Genomic DNA, 14,218 nt, shown 5'->3' with positions numbered 1-14,218 from the left:
TGAATGGTGGTTTGAAAAGCGTTACTTTCAAAGTAAATTTCCTTTTACACAAGTTGAACTATGTGCAAGAATATACGATTAATTTTTTAAATTACAGAGCGTTTGACTCTCATTTAAAAATCAGCATTTTGATGATGAGCCATTTAGAAGAATTTCGACCCCAGAAGACCAGACATTTGTCATTATTAAAAATTTTATTGGCTTATTTGTGTGATATGTCTTAAAGTGTAATACACACGTAAAAGACCAACATTATATTTGAAATCTTAGCTTCTCTTGCAGCATGTTGGATACCAATATTATATATGAAAGCTTTTCTTTTCTTGTAGCAACACTATGTATATTAATTTAAACCATTAACTGTTGCTGTTTGTGTTACTTAATGATGTTGCTATTGGCCGACTACATCACGTATCCTAAGCTCTGAATACCTGCTGTCATTGGCTGGCAAGATCACGTGACATGACCTATGACTGGCTTACAAAAGCGCATCACAATCTTAATTTCAATGCTGTGGAAAGTAACTTGTGGTGTTTGGTGGAATTTGAATTTATACTTTTGTAATACGAAAATATGCAGCGAACATGTTGCTGCACATCAAAGATCTTTCCGTAACATGTTTCTTTCCCCAGAGATTCGTTTTCTAAAGCACCGGGAAATTCTACGTCCCTGTATAAAAACATAACCATTCAAAGGACTGATAAGTTACACAGTTCTGAGAGAAAGTAGACTGTCAGTTAACAGGGAGAAAGTGTGTCTTCACCCGGGAGAAATTGTATTTTTAACCAGGAAATCCGGGATTTATTTTTTTCCTTGTCCGTGTATACACCCTGTTTTTGTACCAACAGATTTTTCAGTATTAGACAATGACATTTAGACTTTTCATGTAGCAAAACATTTGACGAACTTTGATGAGGTCATAGATCCTTTTCCAGAAAGGAAAGCACTCCATGTAAAACTATAACAAAATTAGAGAGAGAGAAATGCTTGGACTTATGGATTGAAGAAATGTGTACTGTTTTGCTTGCCTCCTCTCTTTACTGGTTTTATGTATCCTATATTTAATTTTGTCACACAAAACAGCATGTTATTAGCTAATAGGCAATTAAGAGTGCACATATTCTGTAGAGTTCTTGCTGTCACTGTTACAAATATCCCCATCCAATATTAATTGCGAGATTTTTAAAGAGGGGCTAGATGTTAGACCGGCTGATTAGGAGGAGGAGAGGCACCACAGGACATTTTAATTTCCACTGTGCTGAATATAGTCTGATGGCATTCATTACAAGATATACACATTGAATTCCACAGAGCGGTACATGGTGAAGTGCGATGTAAGAATGCTGTTTGAAGAAGCATGGCACTGCACTTTGGCACACTTAAGACTGAATAACATGTCTTACATTTCTTTGAAAATATGTTTTATGTATCAGACTCTTCAGAAAAATGTGCACTACAAAATGAACATATTTTTGAAAACTTAATTTTTTTTTAAATTAAAATGCTCAAGGGGGTGGAGGGGAAATCTAGAATTGCTCTTGCTCAGAAACATCATAGATCTGTGCCCAATGCTTAGAGCAGTCTGAGTTGTAGTGGGGAGGTGGGTAGTTTCCACGTGACCCGTGTTTACGTGTAGTGATTTTGCTGTTTCTTCTTCATTTGCTGCTCTCGCATCAAATGAAAACAACGGGTTTCTGTGGTCAGAAGCTGTCGAGTGAATTAAAATAAATTCACATAATTACAGAAGGATAAAACATGTTACTAGTTTTAGATTTTATTTTATTTCCGCCTTTTGACAGTCAAGCATTAATCGCCTCGTAGAACAATGAAGTAATTTTTGTCGGTTTGCTAAAGAAATTTGGCTTTTATTAATCTTTTCCACTGAGGCAGTCAATTTATTTGAAATGAAGTGTTTAATTCCACAGTATTGGCTAGTTCCAACTGTAATTTACATCTTGAAAACCACACTAAAAAACTTAATATCAGGTCGAGGCCTACTTCATTGGGAATCTGGACATAAGAATGTGCACCTGGCACGCTCTGGCAACTGCTGAAATACGAACCTATTTCTAACAGGTAGCGGGAAAATTTTGCGAATGGTGGTTTACTTTCAAAGTAAATTTCCTTCTATGCAAGATGAATTATGTGCGAGAATGTATCATGAATTTTTTTTGACTCTCATTTAAAAAATCAACTCTTTAAGGGTGACCGTTTAGAAGAATTTCGAGCCCAGATCATCAGACATTTATGACGTTACTAAAAATTTAAGATGAATCTTAAAAGTGTAACATGTGCTAAAAACATCGTTATATGTGAAAGCTTAGCTTCAGTTGTAGCTTATTAATCTTAGAGACCAATATTATATGTGAAAGCTTTTCTTTTCTTGTTGCAACATTTTGTATATTAATTTAAACCATCAACTTTTCCTATCTGTGTGTTTGCGCTACTTAACATTGATGTTGCTATTGGCTGACATCATGTGTCCTATGCTCTGAATATCAGCTGTCAATTCTGGCAAGGTCATGTGGCGTGAGCTAAGACTGTCTTACAAAAGCGCATCACAATCTCGATTTCAATGCTTTGGAAATTAACATGTGGTGTTTGGTGGAATTCCAATTTAAACTTTTGTTATACGAAAATATGCCGTGTACATGATAAAAATGTTCAACAAGGTGTTAAAACTATTAAAATATAAAACTGAATGAAAAGTCCAATACTGTGCTGCAGGTGTAATTACTTAAGTCAATTAAAGAACCACACAGCTGGTCTCACAATTTTTAATTACTTCTCTTGTATATCTGTACAGAAAAATTTTAAATTAATGCTTTGATAATGGGGAAATGAAGCTATGAGATATGTTAAAGTACGGAATGAATATACGTAAACACGGAAGAAAATATTACGCATCTAGTTATGAAACTAGGTGTGGATTTCATATGCGACAAAGAACAGGTCAATATGTATTTAATAAATAAGATCTAAAATTTCATACTGAAAGAAGGTTATTTACAAATGCTATGTCACATGGTGTTGGGAGTTACAGAATGCCGCATATTAAGAGATGGCATGGCTAGGCAAAGTTCTCAGCCCTCTGTAGTTGAAAAATAAACAGTCTTAAAAAAAAAAAAAAAAACGAAGGAATAGAATTAGTAATCAGAAACTGATCTTTGATTAAAAAATAGTGAAGTAGTAGTAAAAGATGGGGCAGTTCGCATGTAATGTGGAACAGTTGCCATAACCAGGACTGACCTGTGTTAAAATTGCAAACGGTCACCACTTTGTCAATTAAACTACGTTGCTGTCAGCCATGTCAAGCGTCAGACAACACTCCTTGTACATGATATCCAAGAAAGTATTGAGTCCTGGAGTGACTGAAGAATAAAATAAAAGTTAATGGTGAAAACTAATAAAGTTAATGTATTGAAACACACCTCTGTATGCAGAAGACTTCAGCATTTTGTATTGCTCCACCAGTACTGGTGTTGCTGAGAGGCGCCTGCAGGGAGCCATCCACAAGGCGCAGTCATGGGCTCTAGCCCACAGTTTCCAGTTTTCGGCGTCGTACTGTTCATCCAGAACCAGAACTTCAACTTAATGATGGTCCACTCATTGTAGTGGAGACCTATAGATTTTTAGGACTGGTTTTCCACACCTGATTGACTTGTCTTCCTCACCATTGTCAGTTTAAGCAGAAGTGCTGGCAGCTCCTCAATGCCCTCTGCTGCCTGAGCAACACCGGGCTGCAGATCACTCTACGCTGCTGCAGCTCTACAGAGCTCTTGTTCCATCCCGCCTTGACTATGGGAGTCTGGTTTATGATTCGGCGGCACCCTCAGCGTTGTGTTTACTCGAACCAGTGCACCACTGTGGCGTTCGCCTAGCGACAGGAGCTTTTAGGATGTGTCTGGTGACCGGCGTCCTTGTGGAGGCCAGAGTCCCTCCATTGCAGGTTCGGCATGCACAACTGCTGGCCAGTTATATTGCACATGTTCATAGTTCTCCTGAGCATCTGAATCACTGTCTCCTTTTCCCACCCATGGCTGTTCATCTCCTGCATCGGCGGCGCAGCTCAAGGCTTCCAATTGCAGTTCGTGTCCGATCCCTTCTTTCCGAACTGGAATCCTTCCTTTACCACCTATACTTGAGGTCCATTCACGTACACCTCCATGATGTACACCTAGTCCACGACTTCGCCTGGATCTTTCACATGTCCCTAAGGACTCAGTTGACCCCACAGCTCTCCGCTGCCATTTCCTCTCGATTCTTGATATGTACTGAGGCCACAAAGTGATTTACACCGATGGCTCGGTGGCTGATGCTCATGTCGACTTCGCGTATGCCCATGGAGGACATATTGAACAGCATTCCTTGCCCGATGGCTGCAGTGTTTTCACAGCCAGGCTGGTGGCTATATCTCGAGCTCTTGAGTACATCCGTTCATGGCTTGGGGAGTCGTTCCTTCTGTGTACTGACTCCTTGAGCAGCCTAGAAGCTATTGACCAGTGCTACCCTCATCATCCTTTGGTAGCGACCATCCAGGAGTCCCTCTATGCCCTGGAATGGTCCAGTCATTCAGTGGTGTGTATCTGGACCCCAGGTCACGTTGGAATGCCAGGCAGTGAACTTGCCGACAGGCTGGCCAAACAGGCTGCATGGAAACCACTTATGGAGATCAGCTTCTCTGCAATTGACCTGCATTCAGTACTACATCCCAAGGTTTTGCGGCTTTGGGTGACGAAATGGCGTAACTTCGGTACGCACAACAAACCGCGTGCCATTAAAGAGACTACGAATGTGTGGCATTCATACATGTGGGCCTGTCACAGGGACTCTGTGGTTCTCTGCCGGCTCCGCATTGGCCACGCTTGGGTGACCCATGGCTACCTCCTGCGCCGTGACGGCCCACCTCAGTGTCAGTTTTGCGCCCGGCTGACAGTGGCCCATGTCTTGGTGAGCTGCTCTTCTTTGGCTGCCATGCGATGGACTCTTCAGTCACCGAACTTGTTGCCATTAATTTTAGCTGACAATGCTTCATCGGCTAATTTAGTTTTATGTTTTATACGTGATGGTGGGTTTTATCATTCTATATAAGTTTTAGCACATGTCCTTTGTCCATTTGTGTTCTGCACTCTAATGCTTTTAGGGTGGATGTTTTAATGTGTACCGAGCGAGGTGGCGCAGTGGTTAACACACTGGACTCGCATTCGGGAGGACGACGGTTCAATCCCGTCTCCGGCCATCCTGATTTAGGTTTTCCGTGATTTCCCTAAATCGTTTCAGGCAAATGCCGGGATGGTTCCTTTGAAAGGGCACGGCCGATTTCCTTCCCAATCCTTCCCTAACCCGAGCTTGCGCTCCGTCTCTAATGACCTCGTTGTCGACGGGACGTTAAACACTAACCACCACCACCACCTTTTAATGTGTTGCAGAATGGCTGGCTTTTCCTTTTTATTCTCGTAGTTGGCCAGCCAAGGTCATCTGCTCTCTTGTTTTTACTCCCTTTTTCTTGCTTTTCAGTGTGGTTTTCTTATTTCGTCCATAGTAGTGTTGGTTGTCCTTCTGTCGTTCTTCTAGTTCTTCCTTTCTCCTGTTATTGTGCTGTACATCTCCTTTTTCTTCTTTCCCTTGTGAACAAGGGACCGATGACCTCATAGTTTGGTCCCCCACCACTGTTTTAAACCTACCAACATTCTGGGGTTATCGTGTGTTCTGTCTGAACCGTGGTGGCTCAGGGATGGCATCTGTAGGAATCTCTACTTTGGTTTGTACAAATGTCATCAGTGAATCGATTCCCCTTTATACATCGTTCGAGGCAGTAGCAGTGCTGGTGCAAATGAACTCAGAAGTTACCATTTGCAACATTTAGCTAACCTCCAGGCATGCCACTTACGTATGTTAAATTGAGCACATAAATCCAAACACTTTTCCCTTTTTCTCATACTTGGGGACTTCAATGAACACCACAGCCTGTGGTGGAGTGTACCGTACTGCTGGAACTGCCACTGCCCTTTCTACAGCTCCCTCTCTCCCTCATAGCTGATAATGTACTGGACCAGAGACATTGCAGTAGATATTAAAGATTGAATCGTTGCATCCTTCACAGACCAACCTCACCACTTTTAAGCAACTTCGTGCTAAGGCTTGCTGTAATCAAACAGAGTTAGAAGGGACGCTAGAGTGCTATGTCTCCTCCCTGGAGAAATATGGCTCTTTATCTCAGGTGTGGGCCAAGCCCCATAGTCTGATAGGCTGCCAAAGATCAACAGCTGTTCGGGGTCTTGTCCGATAGGGTGGTCCTTCTACTGATTCATCAGTTCTTGCAGACTACTTTGTGACCCACTTTGCTACAGCATTCCTCTCGTCCACCCTCGGGTGGCTCATTGTGCTTTCGTGATTTCATTCCTCGTGCACATGGGGCCCCAAGCTATTGCAACCCATTCTTCCTCACCTGGCTGCATTTCCTTCCCCATGCTCTTCCCCTCCTGTACTTGCTCCTTCCCCTCTGCCCTCTCCTCCTCTCACAGTGTTCTTAGTTATGTCGACCTTACTATCCACTTCGTTTGTTGTATCCCTTCCAGTTTTTGTTCCTCTTGCCATTTCTTTTTTGCTTTTCCTTTTTGGCATTTTTGATTCCCCTTAGGGCTTTGACCTCCACTACTAAATTTTGTGGCCATAATGTGATCCATTTGGGGAAGAATTCAATCCCTAGCATCTACAATGTGGATTCCTCTACCCTTCCTTTCGCTCTTCCTTCTATGCCATAGCCATCCCCTTCCCCTCCCCGCTGGGTCTCTAGTACATGTATCGAGTCTATGTGCTGTGGCTTTTACATATCCGTTTGGCTGAGCCCTCTGACAACACAGGTATCACTCTTCTGATATCTGAGCTGTTGCCTCACCACTAGGAACGGTTATTTGTCATTCTGGAACCTTGTAACTCTGGCGATAGTTACCATTCCAGATAGCCCTTGCTATGGCTGGGTGGTAGCCAAGGTGAGAGCTCTTGATTGAAGTTGGTGGTATCAGGGTGGATGCTTTGCATATGAAACGTTTTAAGCTGAAAAAAAAAAAAAAAAAACTGGCCTTTCTTCTCAGGATATGTCTTCAGTTGGTAATGGATCATTTAATGCTGCTGCTTATGAACCTGTGGCATTTCCTTCCGTGGCTACTCCCTGAGAGGAGGACCAGTCTTCCTGGCTTGGGGTGAAACTTTTGTCCCACTACCTGGTCTGCACCAGGACTGAGGGGGACACTTGTCATTGCCACCAAGCTATTATTTTGTGTGGAACATACTGAAGACAAGTTTGGTGAAGTGGAGTCTCTTGATAATATGTGGTTGTCTTTGCTGTTGATCAAAAGTACTACTGCCACCCAATCCGCAACCCTTCGTGCTTGTGACCATCATGGTGACAATCTAGGGTTTGTGACTCCTCACCAGTCTGTTGATATGGCTAAGGGGTCAATTTTCATAGGGTCCTCATCCTTCAAATTGATGAGGAACTCTGGCCCAATCTGGAACAATGGGATAGTCATTCTGTTCGTTGCGTTCGTAAAGGTCCTAAGGACAATAGCATCAATACCGATGCCTTAGTTCTGGCATTTGAGGGGAAACACCCTCTCGGAGAAGATCAGGGTTATGGTTTATCGCTGTCACGTGAAGCCATATGTCCTGCCACCCATCAGGTGTTCCCAGTGTTCGCATTTTGGGATCAGAGGACCCAATATGTGGGGAATGAGGATGTCCATTCCATGAGGGGAGCCCCTGTATTGTGTGACCTGTGTGAGTTAATTGACACAACAGTCACTCTCCACACTCAGTTTATAAGAAGGAAAAGGAAAATACAGGAGTATTAAGTTCCTTGATCATTTTTCGTGCACTGAGGCTCATCAAAAATATGACCGTCTCTTCACTCTATGTCTATGACATCTAACATTGCCTCTGTTATGCCCTTTCCCCCTCCTCCCTCCTTATCCTAGTCCTGACAGTCTGTGTGCCCCCAGGTTGCCCACTCTGTTCCTGATGTCACTGAAGCCTTCTCTCTCTCTCTCTCTCTCTCTCTCTCTCTCTCTCTCTCTCTCTCTCTCTCTCTGTCCTGCTCTACGCGAACCACGAAAGAGGAGGAAGAAACATAGTTACTAGAAAGAGCCTCTCTGGTGTCCCCAGAGGTGCTGACTCAAAGAGTCTGACCTTGTTAGTGATGGATTATGACCCAGCTTTGGCCCAATTGTCTCCCTTTCTGCACTTATTTAATAGAATTGTAATGGATACTAATGTCAACTTCTGGAATTGCAGTCCCTTATTTTCTGTTACTCCACAGCTTGTGTCATTCTCCCGTAATCTCATTTTACTTACTGATGCCCACTCACTGACTGTTGTGGGTTCCATGGTTTCTATCAGATCTGGATTGGCCCTTTCAGGGCCTTAGGTGGTGTTTGCACATTGGTCCATACAGATTTTGTGTATACATGGATCCCCCTTCATACTACATGGAAGCAGTTGCCATCCGGGTCCACTTGGACTTTATGGATATTGTTTGCAATCCCCATTTCTATTCTGACAGGCCACCTATGCCTGCTGCCCTATAATGGCTCTCTTTCAGCAATTCCCTCTTCATCCCTTCTCCTTGTGGATTTTAATGCCCATCACCCCCTTGTGGAGCAGTGTTTTTTCATGTAGCCAGGGCTCCTCATAGACTAGTTTCTTGTGGACTATTATATGTGTATTCTTAGTGATGGTTCCTTTATACATTTTAGTGTCGCTTATGGCCCTTTCTTTGCCGTAGCTCTTTCGCTCAGTTTGCCTCCCTTTTTCACATCATTACACCGATAGCTGTGCAATTACCTCTGTGGCAGTGACCACTTCTTGTGGATTCTCTCTTTCCCTTCCCTCCTACCAATGGCCAGGTTAATCTGCTGGCTTTCCATCACACTGATTGGCTTCTTTATACTGTCCTGGTCATGTTTACCACCTCTTTGTAAGGTTGTATTGATGAAGTCATCCGTGACATGTCATGTAAGAATATTCACACTGCCAGCATTACCATCCCACACTTGACAGGCCTCATTCAGTGCTGTCATTCAGTGCATAGCTGCTGCCATCACCATCCCTGATTGCCGTCGAGCCTTGCAACATCTTACGCGGCGCCCATCCTCTGCCAGTCTTATTACTTTTAAATACCTTTGTGCCAAAGCATGTTATTTAATCAAACGGAGCAAACAGATACGCTGGGAATGCAGGAGAATGGCATTCCACAAGTTTTCATATTAAGTGTCCTTTTCTTATCCTATAAATGGACTCGTGGCCACGTGGATGAATTATGTATCTGGACTAGTTCCCAGTTGGAGGCCTCTGCAGAGCGGCGGCGTCAGGGTGCCATCCGGTGCATCTGTATGCTCTCTCTCAGTTTTCAGTTTGCTCACCTTGAATCATGGATAGTGCATTTGTGTCGCTGTACTATGCTCCATCATATTCTGGAACTGTACCTCGAAGCCCAACACCTGACCGTTGTCTGCCAGTTCTGTTTTTAGTCTTCTTTTTGACAGCATGATAACTTGGCTGCCCCATACGTGCCTTCTGAAGATTGGCTGTTTTCATAAAATCGGTGTCCTCTGCTTCCTTGCCCACACCTATTGGAGTGTGGATAGTTAAACTCTTCTCTGCCTCTGTAGGGCCTTAGTTATGTCCTGTCTCAACGTGAGTTGTCAAGTTTATGGGTCAGCTGCCCTTTCCACACTTCTCCTCTTGGACCTGGTCCATTATCTCGGTGTCTGTTTGGCAACAGGTGCCTTTTGCACTAGCCCTGTCAAGTCTTCTAGTTGATGCTGGAATGCCCCCCTCCCCCTACCCGCCAACCCCTTCCACTCCCCTTTTGGCGGCGGTCCCAGCTCCTAGCTTCCTATGCAATCACTGTCCGCTCTTTCCCTCCTCACTACTCCTATTTTGTTCCTGTTATGACTCAAGGATGTCACCCTCCCACTGCCCACTCTCAGGTGGGTTTACCGGTTGGACTTCATCTCTCTTCTCTTCGTCCAAATTTTCATCTTCCTACTTTGTCCTGTTCCCCATGTCCTCTCCTGAACATACCCACTTATTTCCTTAGCCCTGATTTTGAATGGGTCTGTCTGCGTCTGAAAGCCTCTGTCGCTTCAGTGCTCTCTTTGTGCTGTCCAATAAACTTGGTGCAATTAAGGGGCTCCTGCCATGTGGTGTTCTTCCTTTCGCCTTCCCCAGTGGGAAGTTACCTCCCCTCTGCCATCTTCATATTGGCCATTCGAGGTTGACCCATGATTTTTTTACTCAGTAATGAGTGCCCCTTTCTTGCCCGCCTCATTTGTAGTTGCGGGGCATCCCTCATCGTGATCCATATTTTGCTGGACTGCTGCCACCTTAATGGGTATTAGTGGTCAATTCTTGCATGGTTACATCTGCCTCCTCTCCCCCTTCTTTTTTTTACAGCCTTTCAGCTTTGCCTCTAAGCTGTCCAGGTTTCCTGCCTTTTTTTGTATATTTTGTCTGGTCTTTCGTGTCATTTTTCCATTTTCCTCGATCTTCTTCCTCTGGTGTTGTCCTCATTGTGTTGTGATCATGGTATGGTGTGGGGTCTGGGTGGATCGGCAGCAGTGCTGGGCCCCCATCACATGTAGTGCCTCTGGGGCACTCCCTGCTCTCGCGCACCTTCCCCCCCCCCCCCCCCCCCTCTCTGTTCCCTCCTTTTCTTTGCTGTTCCTGCCATCACGATGTTCCTTCTGCCTCTTTGTTTGCCCACTTTCTTTTCTGATAAGAGTGGGCTGTGCTACTGGTGTTGTTCCTCCCCTAGTTTCTGCCACATGGGATCTTGAAACCAATGATCTCACTGTTTGGACCTTCGACCCATCCACCCCTCCCCCTCTCGCCCCAACTGCAAATTGACCAAACAACTAGTTGCACTTGGAACCCTGGCTTTACCCTCTATCAATTTTCTGAACTCCAAGTTTGTGAACTACCATTCCCTTAGAGCCTTTCATCTTGCGTTCTACCCGGATTCAATGGAAATTAGTTTCCTCCTCTTCCTTCTTTGAAAATTGTCTCCTCCCTCCCTTCATTCTACTCTGTTTATGTATTATACTTCATTTTTATCTTTTTTTTGCATTGGATGTTCTCTTTTTCGTATCCCACCTCTGCTTCTAATTACGTACTCTCCTCTGTTATCTCAAGTTCTAAAATGCTGACTGATATAGTTTCAATGCTTCTGATGTCTTTTCATTAGTGTTTCCTTGCCTTCATCATGCATTGTGTGTCCCTCTTAAACTGGATGCAGAATGACTTGCATTATTTATCCCATCTCACTCAGTTTTTGTTCTCTCTCTTCTGAAGAAGGAATCCATGGTTCCAAGAGGCAGGAATACTGTTTTATCTGTTCAACTTTCTGTTGCCTCTATTTAATTAGCAGCATCAACAACAAACAGCTAAGAAAAGCATCTAATGTTGTTCACGAAATCATTTATATGTTTTTGGGGTGTAACGAAAGCTGCTTGCACATCTTACAGTTTCACTCCATTAAGAATGACGTGCCGAGTTCCATCTGTTAAGAAGTCCTGCATCCAATCACAAAGCTGGTGCAACATACTCTAATCACAAATGTTTTTCACCTGGTGACTACTGAACTGTATGAAATGCCTTGTGTAAGGTAATGAACATATCAATCTGGGTGCTGTGACCTGCCTTCTGGATGTTTCAGTTGAAGATAACGTGCTGAGTTTCTCTAGATATCTACCATTACTACATTGCTCTGTCTCTAATGGCCTCACCCTCCGTTGGTAGTGTTAAAGCGTAATCATCTATCCTTCTGTATGAAACATAACGTGTGGCACATGTGCTGGATTTATGTATAAGGTAGTTCATAACTTTTTAAAATCTATGCTGCTGCTCAATGCCTCCTCTGCATGGTGGGTAACAATCTATCCAATTTATATTGTAGTTTTTAAAATGTTGCATAGTTGCAAAGAAATAGTTAAAAACCTCTTTAACTTTTGGTCACAGTAATAGTTCTTTATAGTTTTGTGAACTATATTCGTAAGTGGAATTGCTACCCATTTCAGTGTGCACATTTCTTGTTAATGACTCTCTTTTTCAGAGAGTTTCCTAGAACATACAGGTACAATTGTAGATATCTACTGTGCAAGGCATATTTAATTTTTTATTTTGCTCATTTTTTATTTTTTATGATTATTTTTATATTTTTTCCTTGTAGGCTCCCCACATGTGAAAGATGGTAAGGGCCAGAAGCAACTAAGCATTAAATCATTATTTCCTTCATCCAAGAAAAATAATACAGATGGAACAGCTGAAGAGCGTATGAATGTAGAGACTGGAAGCAGCCAGTTAACAAGTGTTGTGAAATCTGAAACCAAAGAAAACTTTGATAGTAAGTGTTTAATGTTCATACGTGTTGTTTAGTATTGTGTTCAGTTGCAGTTAAGGTGGACATAAATGGAATCTATAGTGAAGGTACTGTATCAAACCTGTTTGAGATCAAAAGTTTATATGGATCTACCCCTATTATTGGTGATGTATTGTGAATTGGTATGATGTTTTCATTTTAATATCTTAGACACAGTACACCATGAGGGCATGTATGGCCACTGAAGGCTACTGAAGAAACCTCTTTAAATACCATGTAATACTCATGTCTTTGATTTGAAGTAATTTAGACTAGTGTTGGTATTTACAGTGGTATATACTGATAGTTAGGATATGGGAAGGTTGCTTGGATGTTCATTTTCCCTTAAGCTGACATTGAGCTGTGTGGGCTTGATAGTCAATTTCCTCGCTCTGGGATCATCTTTGCCTCTTAACTTTGGACCTTGCGAGTGGCACCCTCGCTAGCGATAAAAGCGTGATGTGGGAAGCCTTTTGGATCAGAGAGGTTGGTAAGGAACTAGAATTTTTTATCCTAGCGTGGTTTGGAGCTAATGGCTATGTGGAGTTGTTTTTGATTGGTTCAATGCTAGTGGAAGCAGCACAGTCTCTTGGTGTCTTAAGGAGTGGAAAAACAGTCCCATCCTGCCAATGCTAAGTAAATTGTCTGTGGCTCTGGTCTCTCCTCATCCTCCTCTTTCACCTTATGGTGAGTTTTGTGTTACCTTCACACATGATCAACCCCACTGAAATCATGTCGTTTGTTACGAATGTTTATTGAAGGTCGTTGACTTGCCTGCCCCCCACCCCCCTTCTTTTAAAAGTAAACCTGTACTTAGTTACGACCTATGAGAATATGTTTTATAATTAATTGTGAAAAGATGTTTTATAATTAATGGCAGTTGTATATGAGGAATTTTGCTAAGCTTGCTCAGTACGTTAAATGGTTACTGATGATAACGACGACCACCCCCCCCCCCCTCCTCCCGTCCAAAGAAAAGAGAGAGGGGATGACCACACCACTGTACCTGATTATGTGCTGTTTATTTAAAGCTGCTTTTCTTTATTTGATGCCAAGCTCTGTAAGGCTGTGATACCACTACAGCAGATGTGACATGGGACATAGTTCCTCATTACCTAACTCGCATTGGTTAGAAGAGGAGGAACCATTCCAGAGTATTCACAAGTTTTTTCAACATTTACAGTGACAGGGAAAGCAGTATCACCTTGAAGGTACTTGGTGGTGTGGAAATCGGAATGCATGTTTGCTGGGCTTGAGGGATAACATCCATTGTCAGTAAAACTGATCATTTGACTGTGTCGTATCTCCTGATTTTCACAGTGTTAATACTTAGGACACATCTTTGTATATATCATGATGCTTTGTTTGATTTGTAGTGACCCAGCTAATTGACAATTCGTGTTATTTTATTTCTGCTTAAATTAAATCTCATCTGAAAGTGGGACAGTGCGGTAGTGCAGTGATTAACAGGATAAAATTGTAGTGCAAGACAATCCTCTCAATTGCAAAAGTTGTGATTAAATTGTTGTACTTCTTGTGTCTGTGTGTCCTGTTGACTACTGTTTCAATGTTTCTCATTGGACAGATCTTCTGCACCAGGGTGGTGTTATCCAAAACATTAATTTCTTTCTTCCTGAAATAAGATTCAAAAATTATTTCCTTCTGTGCCTACAACTCCCCCTTGCCTGATGGCTGCAGTGTTTTCACGGCCGAGCTGGTGGCTGTATCTCGTGCTCTTGAGCACATCTGTTCATGCCCTGGGGAGTCGTTTCTTCTGTGTGCTGACTCCTTGAGCAGCCT

General features: G+C 42.8%; 1 protein-coding gene across 2 annotated transcripts in view; it reads left to right on the top strand.

Moving 5' to 3' along the window:
• Nucleotides 1-14,218, top strand: part of LOC126262872 (DNA (cytosine-5)-methyltransferase 1-like) — a 257,340-nt gene that overhangs the window by 13,508 nt on the left and 229,614 nt on the right. For both annotated transcript variants that reach the window (XM_049959738.1, XM_049959737.1), the window contains exon 3: nucleotides 12,230-12,403. In XM_049959738.1, the coding sequence (XP_049815695.1) occupies nucleotides 12,230-12,403 (174 nt within the window). The remainder of the gene's footprint in view (nucleotides 1-12,229; nucleotides 12,404-14,218) is intronic.

The sequence above is a fragment of the Schistocerca nitens genome, chromosome 6 (genome assembly GCF_023898315.1).
Source record: "Schistocerca nitens isolate TAMUIC-IGC-003100 chromosome 6, iqSchNite1.1, whole genome shotgun sequence".
In the NCBI taxonomy this organism is placed as follows: Eukaryota; Metazoa; Arthropoda; class Insecta; order Orthoptera; family Acrididae; genus Schistocerca; species Schistocerca nitens.
Note: the sequence above shows the minus strand (reverse complement) of the source record. Positions and strands in the feature narration are given on the sequence as shown.